This window comes from Eucalyptus grandis, chromosome 1 (genome assembly GCF_016545825.1).
Source record: "Eucalyptus grandis isolate ANBG69807.140 chromosome 1, ASM1654582v1, whole genome shotgun sequence".
In the NCBI taxonomy this organism is placed as follows: domain Eukaryota; kingdom Viridiplantae; phylum Streptophyta; class Magnoliopsida; order Myrtales; family Myrtaceae; genus Eucalyptus; species Eucalyptus grandis.
In genome coordinates this window covers 52,008,880-52,025,024 of record NC_052612.1, presented here as the reverse complement: position 1 = coordinate 52,025,024, position 16,145 = coordinate 52,008,880, and the positions used below count along the sequence as shown (strand labels likewise).

At 42.1% G+C, this 16,145-nt stretch overlaps 2 protein-coding genes and 1 long non-coding RNA gene across 4 annotated transcripts; 2 read left to right on the top strand and 1 right to left on the bottom strand.

Moving 5' to 3' along the window:
* The first annotated feature begins 2,439 nt into the window (after positions 1-2,439).
* LOC104449718 (putative glycerol-3-phosphate transporter 1) lies at positions 2,440-5,665 on the top strand. Its single transcript, XM_010063963.3, has 3 exons — positions 2,440-2,844; positions 3,460-4,478; positions 4,722-5,665. The coding sequence occupies exons 2-3, from the start codon at positions 3,473-3,475 to the stop codon at positions 5,267-5,269; spliced, it is 1,554 nt and encodes a 517-aa protein (XP_010062265.1). The 5' UTR covers positions 2,440-2,844; positions 3,460-3,472; the 3' UTR covers positions 5,270-5,665.
* A 423-nt stretch (positions 5,666-6,088) lies between these two features.
* Positions 6,089-8,450, bottom strand: LOC104449728. The gene is made up of 2 exons (XR_726617.3): positions 8,035-8,450; positions 6,089-6,452 (listed from the first exon to the last, which is right to left on the bottom strand). It is a non-coding gene; the product is annotated as an uncharacterized LOC104449728 (long non-coding RNA).
* Positions 8,451-11,815: 3,365 nt separating this feature from the next.
* Positions 11,816-15,928, top strand: LOC104449703 (BAG family molecular chaperone regulator 7). 2 transcript variants are annotated; one of them, XM_039301579.1, is made up of 4 exons: positions 11,816-12,727; positions 13,626-13,916; positions 15,096-15,354; positions 15,646-15,928. In XM_039301579.1, exons 1-3 carry the CDS (start codon positions 11,957-11,959, stop codon positions 15,315-15,317), a joined length of 1,284 nt encoding a protein of 427 aa, XP_039157513.1. In that variant the 5' UTR covers positions 11,816-11,956; the 3' UTR covers positions 15,318-15,354; positions 15,646-15,928. The 2 variants fall into 2 exon arrangements, with proteins under 2 accessions (XP_039157513.1, XP_010062248.2); XM_010063946.3 differs by lacking the exon at positions 15,646-15,928 and having other exon boundaries at positions 15,096-15,613.
* Positions 15,929-16,145: the final 217 nt, after the last annotated feature.

Below are 16,145 nucleotides of genomic sequence, written 5' to 3'. Positions count from 1 at the left end.
TTAAAATAAGGAGTATATCCCATCAGTTTGCGATCCCTATAAATTAAACGGACCAATGGAAGAGGTCTTTGTAAGAGGAAAGGTTACCTCTCAAGCGAATACCAATGAATTAAGGCTAACCTCACTAATTGATTTGTTTGTTTCGGTTTTCTGTTTCAAGGCGAAATCTAACCTACCCTAATCTACCCTAAAAGCAGTGGCCTCGCCTCCGCTCAACCAAGGCTTTATTTGATGAACCCAAAGAATTAAAAAGAGGTCAAATTCTTCATCTCACCACTTGGCACAGCCCATAGGTGGCAATTTTTGTGGCCGCCGGTTTGCTGGCTGACATGTAATCCACTCCCCCTTTTGTGCGTATCGTAATAAATGCTGACAAGGACGCGCCCAATCCATCGCATGGAAACATAATTACGCCATTGAAATCTCGAGTCTCCGCATAATTCTAGCGCTGAAGATTAGAATAGAGTTAAATACATACGCACGCATTGTCGAGTCTTAATCCTCATCGTTCAGCAATTCCGTATAGGGTCTGGAGTTCCGTTCATACATAGTCAAAAATATATTATTGGGTTCTCCCCATATCCTTTACATCTGCCTAACAAAATTGTGGTCGCGCTTTGTTCGCACGTATCAATCGCTTGCTTTGTAAAAAGTCTAACCTTCTCGGGACACGAGATGTCGGCATGGATAGGCTCGCTGTCGTGCACAGTTTCACCGCACGTACTAAAAGTGGATGTTTCCAAGTGGGCAAATCTGCCTTCCCAAAAAGGCTTTTCCGCTCCAAAAAGGACCGAACCCCCGTACAATTACGTGTCTTTAAATCTGGACCAAACGAAGAAAAAAATAAAATTTCGACGCCCAATGCACGAACTTCTCTCCTCGATAGATGGTCTCCGTCAATCATTAAAGACTGCAAAGCCAAAAGGAACCGTTATAATTCGCAGTGGAACCGCTGATGCCGACCCGCAAGTTGCACGGAGCCAAGAACGGGCGTCTCCACGTGTCGCGAGACGGTTCGTCGGTGCGCCACTGGCGGTCTTCGAATCGAATCCTCGGGCGCCGAGGCGGGACGGTGGCGGGCGGCGGGGCCCACGGGCTTTGGGCGAATGGGAATCGTTTTCAGTGGATATTCGAATATGCTTTGATACTGGATCTCCCGAGTGGGGGCCGGCCCGGCGAAATTACCCATGAGCCCATGAGGTATTGCGGAAATCGGGAGGTCCATTATTGCTTGCTCAAAGTTTTGGGAGATTTTGGGTCGAAATTGCCCCTCTTGTCCGCTCCATTTTTAGTCGAACTGGCCTCGAATTTTGAAGTCATCGTCATCCAAATATTAGAATACACGCGAACGTCTTATTAAAACGGAAAAAAGAAGAAGTTATCTTAAGAATCCCGTTTAAAAAAGAAATTTCGCTTTGGGTTTCTACGAAGTCCCACACTTCACGGCAAGGTCTGTCCTTGTAGCAGGTGGATGTGGATTACGATGAGATGCGTACATTCCGATGAGATGAACATAGTGTTTCGTTGTTTCCGAAAAAAATAAAATTAGGAAAAGGAAAATCAATCTTTTGCATTTGTTAAGAATTCGCAGCCAAGGTCTGCAATAATAAATAGAGCACCGTATGGTGTAGTCGCCTCATGATTTGGTGGTTGCCGATAGATTATGACGAGTTTTCATAAATTAAGTTCACTGGAGAAAAGTAAATCATGTGATAATTTAAGGCCATAATTTATGATTTTTTAAAGTGTGTTTGCTATAAATATTGTATTTATCATGTTGCATAAATTACCCTTTTCTAAAGGAGCGGAAAATTGGCATCATCAATAATATTAACGATAATTTGTGTCTACCATCGAGCGCCATGTGCCCAATGGACACTTCCGCTCGATCGTAACTATGAAATACATTCCTTGTTGCTCATGCAAGAGAGTATATAAATTTCTCGATTAAGAATTGTATATTCAATCGATGTGACATTGTTTCGTCGACTTATCCTATTTCTATTTTTTTTGTATAGGTCGATAAGATGAAGTTTGAGATACTTTGTATATTTGAAAATAAATTGAGTCGAATGCTAAGACAAGCTATGAGTGGAATCATGCTCATTTTTGGATTCTCGATGCGATTGAATTAGACGAGTGATGCGAAAAACAAAATTAGGGAAATTTATGTATATTCAGTGTCTTTATAGAAAAGAAATTAAGTCTATCTACAGACTTTATTGGCTAACAAATTAAGGCAATAACATAAACAATCAACCGGGGACACGCACAATAAAACAATATGGAGAATTATGTAAATATCTTAATATGCTAACACCGTCAAGAGAAAGGAATATTTCTTAGACATAGGGAATATACCTTAATGAAGGATGGTACTTTTCTCAGACCCTATGAAAAACTGACCGAATCACCAGATCATTGTTTGGTGTGCACGCCTCCGTGTGCCCTTCAGGAAGCGATCCAAAAGGCACGCAATTCCCGCCGGAACCGCCAATCCACATCGCCCTCTCCGACGAAGGGCATCTCCGTAATCTCACCCGATTTCTGCCGAGAGGGAAAAGAAGGAGAAGAGAGGCTGAGCCAGGGACAAAACGGGAAGTTCGCTGGGGCGCCATTGGAGGAGGAAGAAGAAAAAAAGGGGACGTCGTCGTTGTCGTCCGGCGTTCGCGCACCAGCTTAAAAGGACTCGCTCCCGCTGCTCCTCCAAAGGTTCAAGCTTTCTCAGCTCTCCCCTTCCGTCCAGTTCAAGCAACCGCGAGGCAGCTCCAAGGCTCGGCGCGGATTCGATTGCTTCTTCGTGCGAGGGACGGTGATCCACTGCGCGCGGCCGAGGAAGAGCAGGTACCCAGTCCATCTGCCATTCTCTACTTTTCAGTCAATCTGCCGTTCTCTACTTTCTCTTCGCGTTTTCTTCTTGGCCGTGTTTTGCGCGTTCTACTTCCAATTTCCTGTCTGGACACGTTAGCGTGTTTTTCTGGGCGTGGTATTGTCGACCTTGTGTTCGAGGAATTCGGTCCGAAGCTCACGTTTGGAGTCGTGGGGGCGTTTGAGCATGTTCAATTGACGACCGGTCTGTGTATTCCTGGAATCGAGGGGGGATGATTTGTTCTATCGGTAATAAATGCCGCGATTTCTTTGTTAGATCGTGCTATTACCTTCCTGGCAAAAATCTGGGTTAGTTGAGTTTTGCACTTTCCTCATTCGGTCAACTCTTGCTGACAAAATTAGAATTCGAAGATAGCTTTTGAGATTCGATCATTTTTATCCTGAACTAAGATCTACGAGGATTATGAAATCGAATGAACTCGATAAAATTAAAACTTGATGGTTCGGATGGTGAATGTTTGCAGAAAATCGAACGACTTTTGCTTGAATCCCGCTGTATATGGTGGATTGCTTTGATCTTGTAGTGCTTGTTTTCTTGTCCATTGAAACCTTGCCCTTCCTCTTTCTCAGAGCGTGAATCCACATGGGATCACTTCCAGAGCCCGTCCCTGATTGCAATCGTGCCAAGCCGCTTGGGATTCGTTTTGTCGAGCACGTAAAGAAGGGTGGTCTTTCCTATCGGAGTCACCAAGCCATCGTCTTGGTCGTGACGTTTCTCGCCTACGCGAGCTACCATGCCGCTCGGAAAACCACCAGTATTGTGAAGAGCGCCCTCGATCCCCAGTCGCCTGATGTGGGACTGAAATTTGTCCCATGGAAGGCCAGTTACTTCTTTAACCCACCTGTAAGCACGACATCAACGTCGATGCAAGGAAATGGTTGGGCTCCGTTTAACGGGTTGGACGGCACTACATTGCTTGGTGAGCTCGATGTTGCTTTCCTCGCAGTGTATGCTATCGGAATGTACTTCTCAGGGCACTTGGGCGATCGAATGAATTTGAGAATATTCCTAACAGTTGGAATGATCGGAACCGGTGTGTTCACATCGCTATTCGGTGCAGGATACTGGGCTAATATTCATAGCATTTATTTTTTCTTTATCATTCAAGTGCTTGCTGGTCTGTTCCAGTCAACAGGATGGCCTTCGGTTGTTGCTGTGGTTGGCAACTGGTGTAGCAAGAGCAAGAGAGGGCTGATCATGGGCATATGGAATGCTCACACTTCTCTCGGCAACATTTTGGGTTCTCTGATCGCTTCTGCTTTGTTGAGCTATGGATGGGGCTGGTCATTTGTTGTGCCTGGTTTTGTAATTGCATTTATCGGTTTGGTCGTTTTCTTGTTTCTACCGGTCAGTCCTGAATCTGTTGGAGCTGAGAGAGACATAGACGAGTTGGATTCGCCTAAGAAAAATGGCGAGAGTGTGAAGGAACCTCTGCTGAAATCAGAGTCAGATGAAGAGGAAAAGGCTGTAGGGTTCATGGAAGCATGGAGGATTCCAGGAGTGGCGCCTTTTGCATTTTGCCTCTTCTTCGCCAAATTGGTTGCTTACACTTTCCTTTATTGGCTTCCTTTCTACATTAGCCATACAGGTACACTTACTCATACCTCGCTATCTCTGTTTCTACAGTCTTTTCCACTACGGCAACAATCATTTAGTGTATACTTGCGTGTCAATTCAATTACCATGAGCATCATCAAATACACAGCACTACATTTTGCCTGTAGAGAGACTGCATTGTTATGTTCTTTACCCCTATTTGGTTAGTTAAAGATCTATCAATAAGTTCATTGCTATCTGGGCTTGCTGCTTACACAATCCTTCCTCCATGCAGCTATAGACGGCCAGTATTTATCCAGTGGGGCTGCTGGAAATCTGTCTACATTGTTCGACATCGGAGGGATTTTGGGCGGAATTCTAGCTGGCCACATTTCTGACCACCTCAATGCCAGGGCAATAACAGCTGCAAGTTTCATGTACTGTGCCATCCCCGCTCTCTTCTTCTTTAGAAGCTACGGCCACCTCTCATTGACCATAAACATGGCTCTGCTTTTCATCACTGGTATGTTTGTGAACGGACCCTACGCTCTCATAACAACAGCAGTCTCGGCCGACTTGGGAACCCACAGCTCTTTAAAAGGGAACTCAAGGGCGCTGGCCACTGTTACCGCCATCATAGATGGGACAGGCTCTGTTGGAGCGGCAATTGGACCTCTGTTGACAGGTTATATATCCGCCAGGAGCTGGAGTGCTGTTTTCACAATGCTGATGTCTGCAGCTTTAGTCGCGGGTTTGTTCCTCACAAAACTAGTGGTGGCTGAAGTCGCTGCAAAGTTCGAACAGTCGAGGCACAAGGAGAGAGTTCATGAAGATCTCGCTTGAAAGCACTTAAAACATGATGTAATTAAGAATATGATGGGAAATTTTAATCCCGCGTTTGATTCTTGCAAATTGGTCCGGTGCTCTCCTACTTCATCCAACAATAGTAGGAGGGATGGGGGGGAAGGCTCCTCTTGTCTCTCTTTGGCGGAGAAACCCCGAAGAAAGAAGCAGTTGGAAAAGTCGAGAAGATGGTCTTTCAAGGCCTTCTCCAAGATTTGGAAGCTGGCGAGAAATGGAACAACTCAGTTGATGTTGCTCTGTTTGCTTGCATGTAACATATGTAGCAGTATTATCTACGAATAGGAAGGAGGAAAATCTCCAATGAAGCTTGATGGACCACTTTGTCTCCAAGTTCATGTTTTTATGGCAGAAATTGATGGAAGTGGCCCTTGTGTCTTGTTAGATTCTAAAAAGGAAGAATTTCTTATGCTTGGGAACACAAAATCACACTAAAATTATCCAGAATACACCTGAAAAACGGAAAATCTGCCTCATGCAGCTTAAGACTGTGAGGCATGAATTGAAGGAAGCATATAACGGTCTCGGTTTAAAGAGTTTTTCAAAGGTTTCCTCTCAAAAAGCAAGAGCAAAGTTAGTCGAGTAATTTAGAGTTGCCTGAATATAAGACCATAACGAACACAACCTCTTTTGCATGGTCAGTAAGACATCATTAAAAGCCGTGCGGTTGAACAGGCTCTTCCTTTTGGCCGACGATTGGACAGGTTGGAATTGCGCTGGCAAAGATTGACACATAGTTCAGTCAGCACAACTCGTGCATCACGTGAAGGAAGAGTGGGACATTCCATCAGAGCTTTTGGATCTCAGCAATACCCCGTGCTTGTATAGATGTGAATGCGACTATTGATATATGAATAGCCACTTACTAGTAGCATGGCAAGCCATTTTCTTGACAGTAGCATATATAACATGAATCATGCCATGGAGGCCAAGATAATCCTATAGTACAAAACAAACATGTATCATGGCTAATCAGCTAAGAATGGGCTTGATTGAATCTAAAAGGAATTGCACTTTTGCCATCCTGAACCACTTTTCCACGTCTTTTTTCATCCTCGACCAGTTAAATCATCTAGCAGCAATTGAGGCATCATGGTTTGCATTCAATGACCTGCAATCTCCCACAAGCTCCTAATATAAGTAGATGTCCCTCTTCCAAATCCAACTGTATAGGAGGGGATGTAAGAAGTCAGACTTCAATACATGCTTAAATGTTGAAAGTGACGAAGAGAGTGAATGAAAAGAGGATTAAGTATGTAGAATAGCCTAAGTACAAGTAGAACTCTTGTTTCCACCACTTAAGGTCCACAGGAAAGTAATCATCTATCTAGGAGAGCAATTAAAACCAAAAAATGTACCTATCGATTATACTGGCAAAATGGAAAACCTCATGACCATCATTCATGTCAAGAAAACGAGAAAGAGAAAATGGATCCCTCTTTCCATGGGAAGAATCTAGAGAATGTTCCCATTAAATCTGCTAGCCAAGAAGTGAAGTGTTTCTCAAAACGCTGACTGCTTGTTCCAACTTAAAAGCAGAAAAAGATGACATCCTACAATCTATATAGCACCTTCTGAATAAAGTCAAGACCAACAAATGTGTGTACCTGACTTACAGATCCTAATACCGGAAAAACTCCTTATCAACTCCCTGGACATTTCTTGAATAATTATTGACATTTATTCACTGACTGGTTTGCCCTCTCATTAAGTCATCAAGAGACCAACATCCTGAATCCTCCAAAGATCAATGCCCACCATTTCCATCTTCCTCCTGCAATCTCTTTAGTTAAATGATGGAATTCAATCCCCTGTAAACCCAGCTTTTTCTTTGTATACCAATAGAGACACGACCTCAAAAAACAGATAATAGCTGTCCCATGACCATTCCATGGCAAGACATCTTCCATGCCTAACATCACCAATGACCTCTTCCCATGCTAACATCTCCCACTCTGCATCGGAACACTTCAAAGTAAAAGTCACCGCTCTTCTTTAGCATTTGGCATCAGGATAAAGTGGACATGACGATAGGATCAGTTCATCTAGCTATTTAATAAAAAAAACCCACCAAAGAACTATTTTGAAGAGCCAATCTATGTAATTAATCTAAAGGCCATACATGATTTCCTATTTTTTAAGTATGAATCCTCTATTCACTCCATCTCCAAGACCGTGAGGACATAGCATAAAAAAAACCTTTCATCATCTGGACAACATTGATCATATAGAGCAAATCAAGATGGCATCATTGAGATGTCCATGATGATCTATTCAGACAAGATTTGTAGAAACAAGGCCTTTCAAAGCACGGATTGGCAGGATATACAATCATCGACACCACATGTCTCGATCATCAGAGGGTCACACAAATAATCAACAAATTGAAATTAGCAATCTCCACCGGACTCTCTATCCTCTCCTTTTCAATCGAATTAGTTTATATTCCTTATAGGTTAAAAATGGGTTCGAAATCCTTTATTTTTCACTTCAACCCAGTCCCTCTTTTGATTTGGGAAAAAAAAAACGATCTTTATCAATATGCCACTTCTTCTACACACTTACTTACAACGGGCGATAACGCTAGTTAGATATTTAAATTCATCATTCCACCGGAAAGGTTACCTCGCAGAGGAAATTCAAGAAAATAGAAAAAGAAAGCTATAACATCCTTGATATGACGAATTATCCAAAACAAAGCCATCCAATGCAGAACGAAGTGACCAAAATCTGCCAAAAGTGCGAACCTTTCTCAGTTCAATGCTGGCTCAAACCATCAGATCGACTGCCATTCCAATTGTCGAGCCTCCGATAAAGAAATCCGGCAAAGGCGTCGACTTTATACCCTAAAACCGACGCCCGTCGTCAATCGTCGTGGCCGGGCTTCTTGGGCTTGCGGTACTTCTCCTCGTAGAGATTGGCCATGAAAATGGCGGTGCTCGCGAGCTTCTTCACGTTGGGGACGTTGTAGTTCTGGGCGACGTATATCCCGCAGACGATCCCGGTCAGGAACGAGAAGCTGCTCTTCAATATGCCCATAGCAATTCAGGATTCGAGCTCTAGGGTTTCGACAGTGATCGGATTCATCTCGGGAGGGGTGTCATACTGGATTTTGCAGAAATCCAGCTAACTTCGACAATCGAGAATCTTCTCGTGGGATTTATGCCTTAATCTATTTTCCTTTTGGGTTAATACCATGAAAAACCCAAATTAATGCACTTCAAATTATTTTTTTGACCACAAAAAATCCTAAACTAATATACATTTGACAAATTTACCCCAAAATCGGTACACTTTGGACAACTTTACCCTATGTTAGCTTTTATTAAATTTTATTCTCAAATTATTAAGTTAAATGACACGTGACAGTTGATCAATATACAAATTTATGGAGCAATTTACAATTTTTGTGATTTTTTTTGTGGTATTAATCTAATTTAGCAAATGGTATATTTGTCACAAATTTACCATTTTGGAGTTTTTTGCGAGTCGAATAAATTAGTTTGGGGTAAATTTGTATAAATGTACTTGGTTTTATGGTTTTTTATAATCAATCGGGGTAAATTTGTCATGGGTATACCAGTTTGGGGTTTTTCATGGTAAAAAAAATAGTTTTTGGTAAATTTGTCATAAGTGTACTAATTTTGAGTTTTTCAGGGTATTAACTATTTCCTTTTTATCTATTATTCGGCTCTTATTACTATGAGTAAGTCCTTAAAAGACTTAAAAAGAAAATATGGAGAGATTAGTGCTAGAGCGAGAGACCTGTGCTGTCCCTCTCTAGACGGGGAATTGGGGAATGCTACGGTAGGGAGGGTAGACTCCATGTCAAGGTATTTTTGTACATTCTGACTAACGTCGAATAGATTGGTATAGTAATCACTCGCGCTTAGAATATATAGAAGTGAATGAAAAGTTCATAATAGAGCTAACATGCCTTATAGCACTGTTTATAACCACAGGTTAACTCTGTTCCCTTGGTTGTAAACGGCGTTGTCATATTTTCTTTTTTTTTTTTTTTTATCTTTTTCTTATTATAATCAACTATAATTTTCGTATTCATATATACTGAGACATAAGTTATGGTATGATATTCTAATACATTTTAAAATATATATCATATTATAAAAGTTTGTGGAAAAGCAAAAAGGTTAATTTGTCTGGGCTGTCTTTTTTTTTCTTACTTTTTATTTTTAGAGATATAAAGGGTATATTTCTGTCCTTACAAAAAAAAAAGGGTATATTTCTTTGACTTTTTAAATGCTAAGCACGTTAATATCTTATAATATAAATATTTTGATATGTAAACTTATGTTTTAATATTTTCATAGCTCGAGACAATACAATGACCTATTACTTTTAATTTTTGAAAAGTCCAACCAAACGGTCATGAGAAAAAAAGAGTAAAAGAAAGCAAGAACATTGCACCCAAATTCTCAACTATATTTAAGAAGGCAATTGATTTATGAGTTATTAATCCGTGTCATTAAAACCATGCTAAAAATGAAGTGGACCTTTTTATCCACAATCAATTTGTTAAAATTTATCTAAATATATAGTTTTTTTTTTACGACCCAGGGAACCCGCGCACCGTAACCTTGACGTTGCACTTAAGATTCCGTGCGGCCAGCAAAATTCGAACTCCTCTCCTCTAGCAAATAATCATTGGAGCACTTATTCAACTGGGTCACCGCATGCGGTGGTATCTAAATATATAGTTGACAATCACATTCTAACAATTATTATTTCTAATTGCTACAATGACAATTTCTTAATAGTGGATTGCCGTATTTTTTATTATGTAAATGAGCGGACTTAATTACGCATGTTAGAATCAATTGGCATAAGACTTTGTAGCTCAACTAGGCTCTTTAAAATATTTCAAGACTTTTATTGCCCTCATCATTAATGCTCATTCATAATGCAAGATTTCAAGAAAACGCACAATTATACTAAATTTACTTTAGATCTTGAGTCAAAAACAAAAAAAGAGACTAACAATTAGATCACATAGAAGCAATCTATTGATCTCGAGACATGTTGAGAAATTTTCTGCTACCACTTTTTTATTTTATTTTATATATATTTAATCTCTGGTTTTTGTGCCGGCGTTGCGAGTTTTTATCAATTTTATTTCACTGTTAAAGAACATGTAAAAAATCTATCTTTTTTTTTCCTCTAACGAACGTGCACGCACATGGACATCACCGAAGTATCGGTCAACTCAACTTTTCTTTTCTGGGGGGTTAAACCACTCGTCGCATTTTAAATTATAAAGCAAAGTCGGAAAAAGGCCAGCTTTAGCTGGCGACATTCAGCATTTGCCCTTTTTCTAATCCCTCTAAGAGGAGTTAATATATAGGTGCGAGGCTGAGGAAGTTATGCTTGGAAACGATTTCAAAAGATGATGTTTATTTTGAATAAACGAATGCATATTACAATATCTTAGACGCTTATTTATAAGGAAGTCGCTATTTAAAAAATAACAAAATAGCTGAAATTTAATAAAAAATAAATAAAAGATATTGATAAAAGGGAAAATTATCAAAACATAACTATAAAATCTACAAAATGTGTGTAAAATTTGTGACATCTCGGAAATAAAAAGAAACACATGAATCATATATTGTAATTCATTTATGATATCGAAAATCACGCAATTCTCTTTATTTTGTGGGACCGCCTGCTCTTATAATGTTCCAATATTTCTATAAAGATATTTGCATGTTGTTCTATATCAAAGTGCCGATTGACAAATCGAATAAGAAAGCTTGCGGGAATCACAAATCAAATATAACTATATAGATTATCTCATTATAATTCATCAATAAATTTGCACACGGCACGCGATCTGAGCTTCTTTATAGAAGGTATGGCTGGATGAGCAACGGAAGAGGCATGGACCATTCCTTTAGCCATGGCAAGCACGATGCATTTGAATTTAAAAATCATACTCATTAAGTTAAATCGAGTCAATGCCTTCATAGACAAGTTTTGCTTTGTCAAAGAGGAAGACATTCGCATCCCATCTTCACGTTATTGGCCAATATCTAAATACTCTTTTCCTTAGTCTCGATCCATAACTTTTTTTTTTTTTTGGAGACCGGCGCATAATTTTAAACCTCTCGATCATCATCATACCTGGAGCAATTTTCAAACGGGAGTGATCATGCGGTGCGAAGAAAAGGACGCAACGATCCCACCCTCGGATTCCACACAGGAGAGCCCAGCCCAGCCCCACACCTACACCGATCGCGATCTCAATTTTACGGTGATTTGGTCGTGGGGATTGGGGTGGGGTGGGGCCCACCGCGTCAGACAATTTCACGTGGTCCCGATCTCCCGTCCAGCTGACCCCAGATCGCACTCAGCTGAGTACACAGATTCTCACTGTCCCCCGGTAATTTCGCCTCCCCCGCCCGGGCATTCCCGTCCTTTCGCCCCCTTCTTTACGCGGCGACACCCCCCGATTTTCCATCTGCAGTCTAGCTTGGTCAGCTCGAATTCCCATTTCTACCCCTCGCGGAGCTCGCCTTTCGGCTCCGCCTCGTTCCCTGCAAGACTTTGTCTTCTTCTCTCTCAATCCCGATCGTCATCGCCGCGAGATTCGCCTTTATAACTCGCCTTTCCGGTAGCCCAGCTCGACTCCATCCCGCCGAGTCGAGCGCAATGAGTCTACTCAGGCGAGTCGACGTCAGGGACCCTTTCTTCTGCCGGCCCTCCTCCTTCGTCGCCGAGGCCGCCGTGTTCGCCCCGGGAGCCTTCGCATTCTCCCCGTTCCTGGAGGATCCCGAGGACATCTGCCTCGCGCTCGACCTCCTGAGCCCTAACCCTACCCCTGCCCCTACCCCCTTCGACCTCCTCGACACCGTCGAGGACCTGGTCCGGATCGAGCGGACCCCGCGCTCCGCCTCCTACCGGAGGGTCCTCCAGCGGGTCAGGCCCGAGCCGCACTACCTGCAGCCCCTCTGCGACCGCGTCTCGGCTCTCGAGTCCAGGTTCGACCGCCTCGTCAGCGCCGCGGCCTCCGCCGATCGGAAGTACACCTGGACGGCGGAGATCGAGGGGGAGGAGGCGGACCGGAAGTACAAATGGACGGCCGAGATCAAGTCCGGGAAGAAGGAGAAGGAGAAGGAGAAACAGAAGGAGAAGGAGAAGCATCACCACCATCAGCTTCATCATCACCTTCCGCATCACCGCGGTGGAGCGAAGAGCTACAAGTGGACTGCGGAGATCAAGGAGAAGGGCGAGGAGGGGTATACACGGACGTACACGTGGAAGTCGTCGACAGGTGGCGGCCACGATGGCGAGGCCAAATCGCACAGGGACAAGAAGGAGAAGAAGAAGGAGAAGGAGAAGAAGAAGGAGGATAAGTGCGCCACGCGTGTGGTGGAGGTCGAAGAGCCCAGCCGCCGTCATGGAGCTGTTGTTTTGAGACAGGTTAGTCGTGTCGATTTTTCAAGCTTTCATTATGGCTGCTCACATTACACAGATTCATTTCTTCGTGGCTTATCTTGTTTTGTTTCCTTATTATTTATGGAGGCTTGATGTTGAAGATGCAGATAGTGACACTTCTTCACCGATTTTGAAACGCTTTTTGAGCACATGCGCATGATTTAAGTAGAGCGTCATTTTCAGCTGTCATAAGCATCGAGCTTCACATTTTATCTGCTGTGCTCCGATTTGCCAGCATATCTCCCCTGCTACTTTCTGGGGTTTTAGAATTTGGAAGAGTAGGTTTGACTTTGTGATCATTCTTCAGAATGTGGTAATGGATCCATCGAGTTCAAACGACTTATGTGTGTACGATCAACTTCAATGATTTCTTGCAGTCCCCTCTAATTAATGATCAGATCACAGAAAAAGTAGATCGGTGTAAATGACTGCCCATCCGTTGACACGAATTTCCTATGGTCAGGCTCTGTAGACTGATTGGTCTGTACCTCTTTCCTGGTCATTCCATTGTAAATACTTTTCTCTTTGGAAGAAACGCATCATTGAGTGAGTATAGTGCATATGGAGATGGACAATGCAGTTGAAGAACAGAACACCGACTGTGATATCCGGGAGTTAGGTAGAATTTTTCGTTGATTAGAAACTACTTTTCCTTATGATACTTACATGAGCAGGGGAGAATTTTTATTCCTCATGGAGCATACGAACCTACAAATATCTGTCATACTTTGTCGGTTAATACTTATGTTCTGTATTCTTGACTTGCTCCCACTGGTTGAATTTTGTTCTGTGGAAAAAAAAAAGTTCTGGTTGTCAAGGGTTATGGTTGCACTTTCACCGTGATTGATGGGTTTTCTGTGTTTTTGCATGTATCGTGGTTAAGGCTTTTGCCAAGAGAACTGAGACTATCCGAAGGGTGAGGGGAAAGAAGAAGGAGCTGTCTCCTCTAGATGCAGCTGTAATGATCCAGATGAGCTTCAGAGCTTATCTAATCCGTAGATCCCAGGCTCTTCGTGCCCTTAGAGAGCTGGCAGTAGCCAAGTCTAAGTTAAAGGAAATTCGGGGGCTTTTCCATAATTTCTCCTACCGTCGTCGTGTTGCTCATGATGCAGAGGAGCGTCAAAGGTTCGCTGAGAAGATCATTGTTCTGCTCCTAACCGTTGATGCCATTGAGGTAATACATTTTCAATTACTTCAATACTTGTAGGCCAACAGCTAGTATGCGGCTTATGCTGATAGTTTTTCAGATAATTGTAGAGAGATGTCTTTATCCTGCATTTAGTGTCATTACCACTCCACCACTCTGCCCATGTTGATTCTTATTACGTTGCAGTCTGCATTTTAACTTGTAAATATGTGCATATAAACCTGTGGCAAGTACTTGGATGCCTCTGCTCTGTTTTTCCAATTGTGGAAGGATATGGGCTTGTCTTACTGAAAGCAACAAATGATACATTTCATGTTTGATCCTCTTCCTTTGTCCAGTGGAACTTCCTCTATCCCCCCTTAGGGTGTCTTTGACTGGGGGAAAAGAGGGAAGAGGTAGAGAAGAGGTGCAAGGTAAGGGAGGTGAAAGTTTTTGTGTTTGCCGGGTTGCTTATGGGTTCAGTTGAAGCATGGATTAGCTTGGATACTTTGTCCTGAAAAAAATTTTAAGTTTATATAGGGGTTATCAGTTTAGTTTTTATCTCTGTCTTGCAAAAGAAAATAACAAATATCAATCTTCTCTTTTCACGGATGCACCTATGAGTGACTTTCTTTCGCTCAGCGTATGGTAAGAAGTGGGAAGAGCCTTTGATCTCTTGGAGCAGCATACTTTTTTTTTTTTTTTAATATCAAATGAGAATGGATATAAACAGAGTTGGTGGTGGAGGCTTTGTTGAAGAAAAGGGCCAGCCAGCTGACGTTATGGTGCAGGCAGAGAATACCCATTTAGAAAGTGGAGGCAGTGTGCTTGCGTATGTACATAGATATTTTGGCCCTTTGTTTCTGGGTTTTAAATTCCGAATGACAAAACTGACCAGTAATATAATCTTGAGCATATTGGCAACTTTAGAACTGAACCGGAGAAAAACTCATTTGTTTTAATCTAATTTAACTGTTATTTTCCATCGGTTTGTTATTTAGTCTTGAGCAGATTTCTCCAAATTAGTGTTGATTTATCCGTGGAATGCGAATGCTTAGGGTGTTGTCCTGTTAGATAAATGCGTAGCCCACTGGCACAGATGGGATGTGAGTGGGGAATGTTTGTCTTGTTTTTGCATTGCTCTATTCCTTATCTTGAATTCTAGGTAGGTGATCACATTATGCAAAAGCTGAAGTCGGTTTCATTTTTCCCCTTTTGATGTGTCAGGGAGCTGATGTGATGGTGCGGACCGCAAAGAAATCAATGATAGACGAGCTGGAAGCAATGCTGGATGTGGTGGATCCCCAGCCCCCGGGAAAATCACTTTCCATGAGGAGGACTTTTGATGTGCCTGATGGGGTCATCCAGAAGGAAATTGCAGATGGCGTGGCACAAATTGTGAAAATGCTTGACCAGGAGGAGAACAGCACCACCACTTCAGAGGCTTAATTGTCTGCGGATCTCTCTTCGGGTGTCCTTGACCGCGGTATTTGCTCCTAGATTACGTGTTTTATTCGGAAGAGGCTTGTTTTCTTTCTGTGAGTCAATTGTTTCGAGTTTGTTGAAGCTTGGTCGGAGACCTGTGGTGAGAGGAACATGATATCCGCGTGATGCTGAAGGTTGCTTCTGGTGTATCTTAATCTTAGTATCGTCTGAATATACTGTAACTTCCCAGGTCTTTTTTAATTACCCCATGGTGCTTTCTTATTGCTTCAAATATGAGTTTTGGGTTGCCCTCTTTGTAATCACTCGTCACAGTTAAACTCTACTTTTGTAGGTTGAAGATAATGATAATGTTGAAGCAGTGATCCATTCAATTAGAGGTGGTAGGAGAATGAGAATGGCCGAGTTCCAGGTTCTAATTCGGTCCTACTTGAAAGCCCGTTTGTCATAATTGGACATCTTAGTTCCATCCGATATATGGCCCAAGTTAAAGAGAACAGCGTCATAACTTGGTCCAGTCAATCGTTGATTCTGTTTCCCCTCGCCCTTGATGCTCTTGGCTCATGGAAACTAGCAAGCTAGCGACATCATTTCAATCTTATTAACGCCTGTTAAAATTGGTCTTAAACTCATAAATGACAATTTTTTTTGAAAGGTGGGTTATATGTGGGTCTCTGAGGATTTTAAATTTAAATTTAATTATATGAGCAATTTAATCTAAGCGAGATTTTTACTAGCAATTCAAACAGCAATCTAATTTTCTTGCATCATTCGTGTCCAAAGGGTTGTTTGGATGAATAATCTTCAGAGTAATGTCCAACGGTAACCTTAGAA

What these genes read in the sequence shown, in the direction of transcription:
- LOC104449718 (XM_010063963.3), top strand. Translation starts at nt 3,473, where the DNA reads ATGGGATCACTTCCAGAGCCCGTCCCTGATTGCAATCGTGCCAAGCCG. An exon ending in TTTCTACATTAGCCATACAG is followed by an intron (nt 4,479 to 4,721) that starts GTACACTTACTC and finishes TCCTCCATGCAG; the next exon opens with CTATAGACGGCCAGTATTTA.
- LOC104449703 (XM_039301579.1), top strand. Translation starts at nt 11,957, where the DNA reads ATGAGTCTACTCAGGCGAGTCGACGTCAGGGACCCTTTCTTCTGCCGG. An exon ending in GAGCTGTTGTTTTGAGACAG is followed by an intron (nt 12,728 to 13,625) that starts GTTAGTCGTGTC and finishes ATCGTGGTTAAG; the next exon opens with GCTTTTGCCAAGAGAACTGA. An exon ending in TAACCGTTGATGCCATTGAG is followed by an intron (nt 13,917 to 15,095) that starts GTAATACATTTT and finishes TTGATGTGTCAG; the next exon opens with GGAGCTGATGTGATGGTGCG.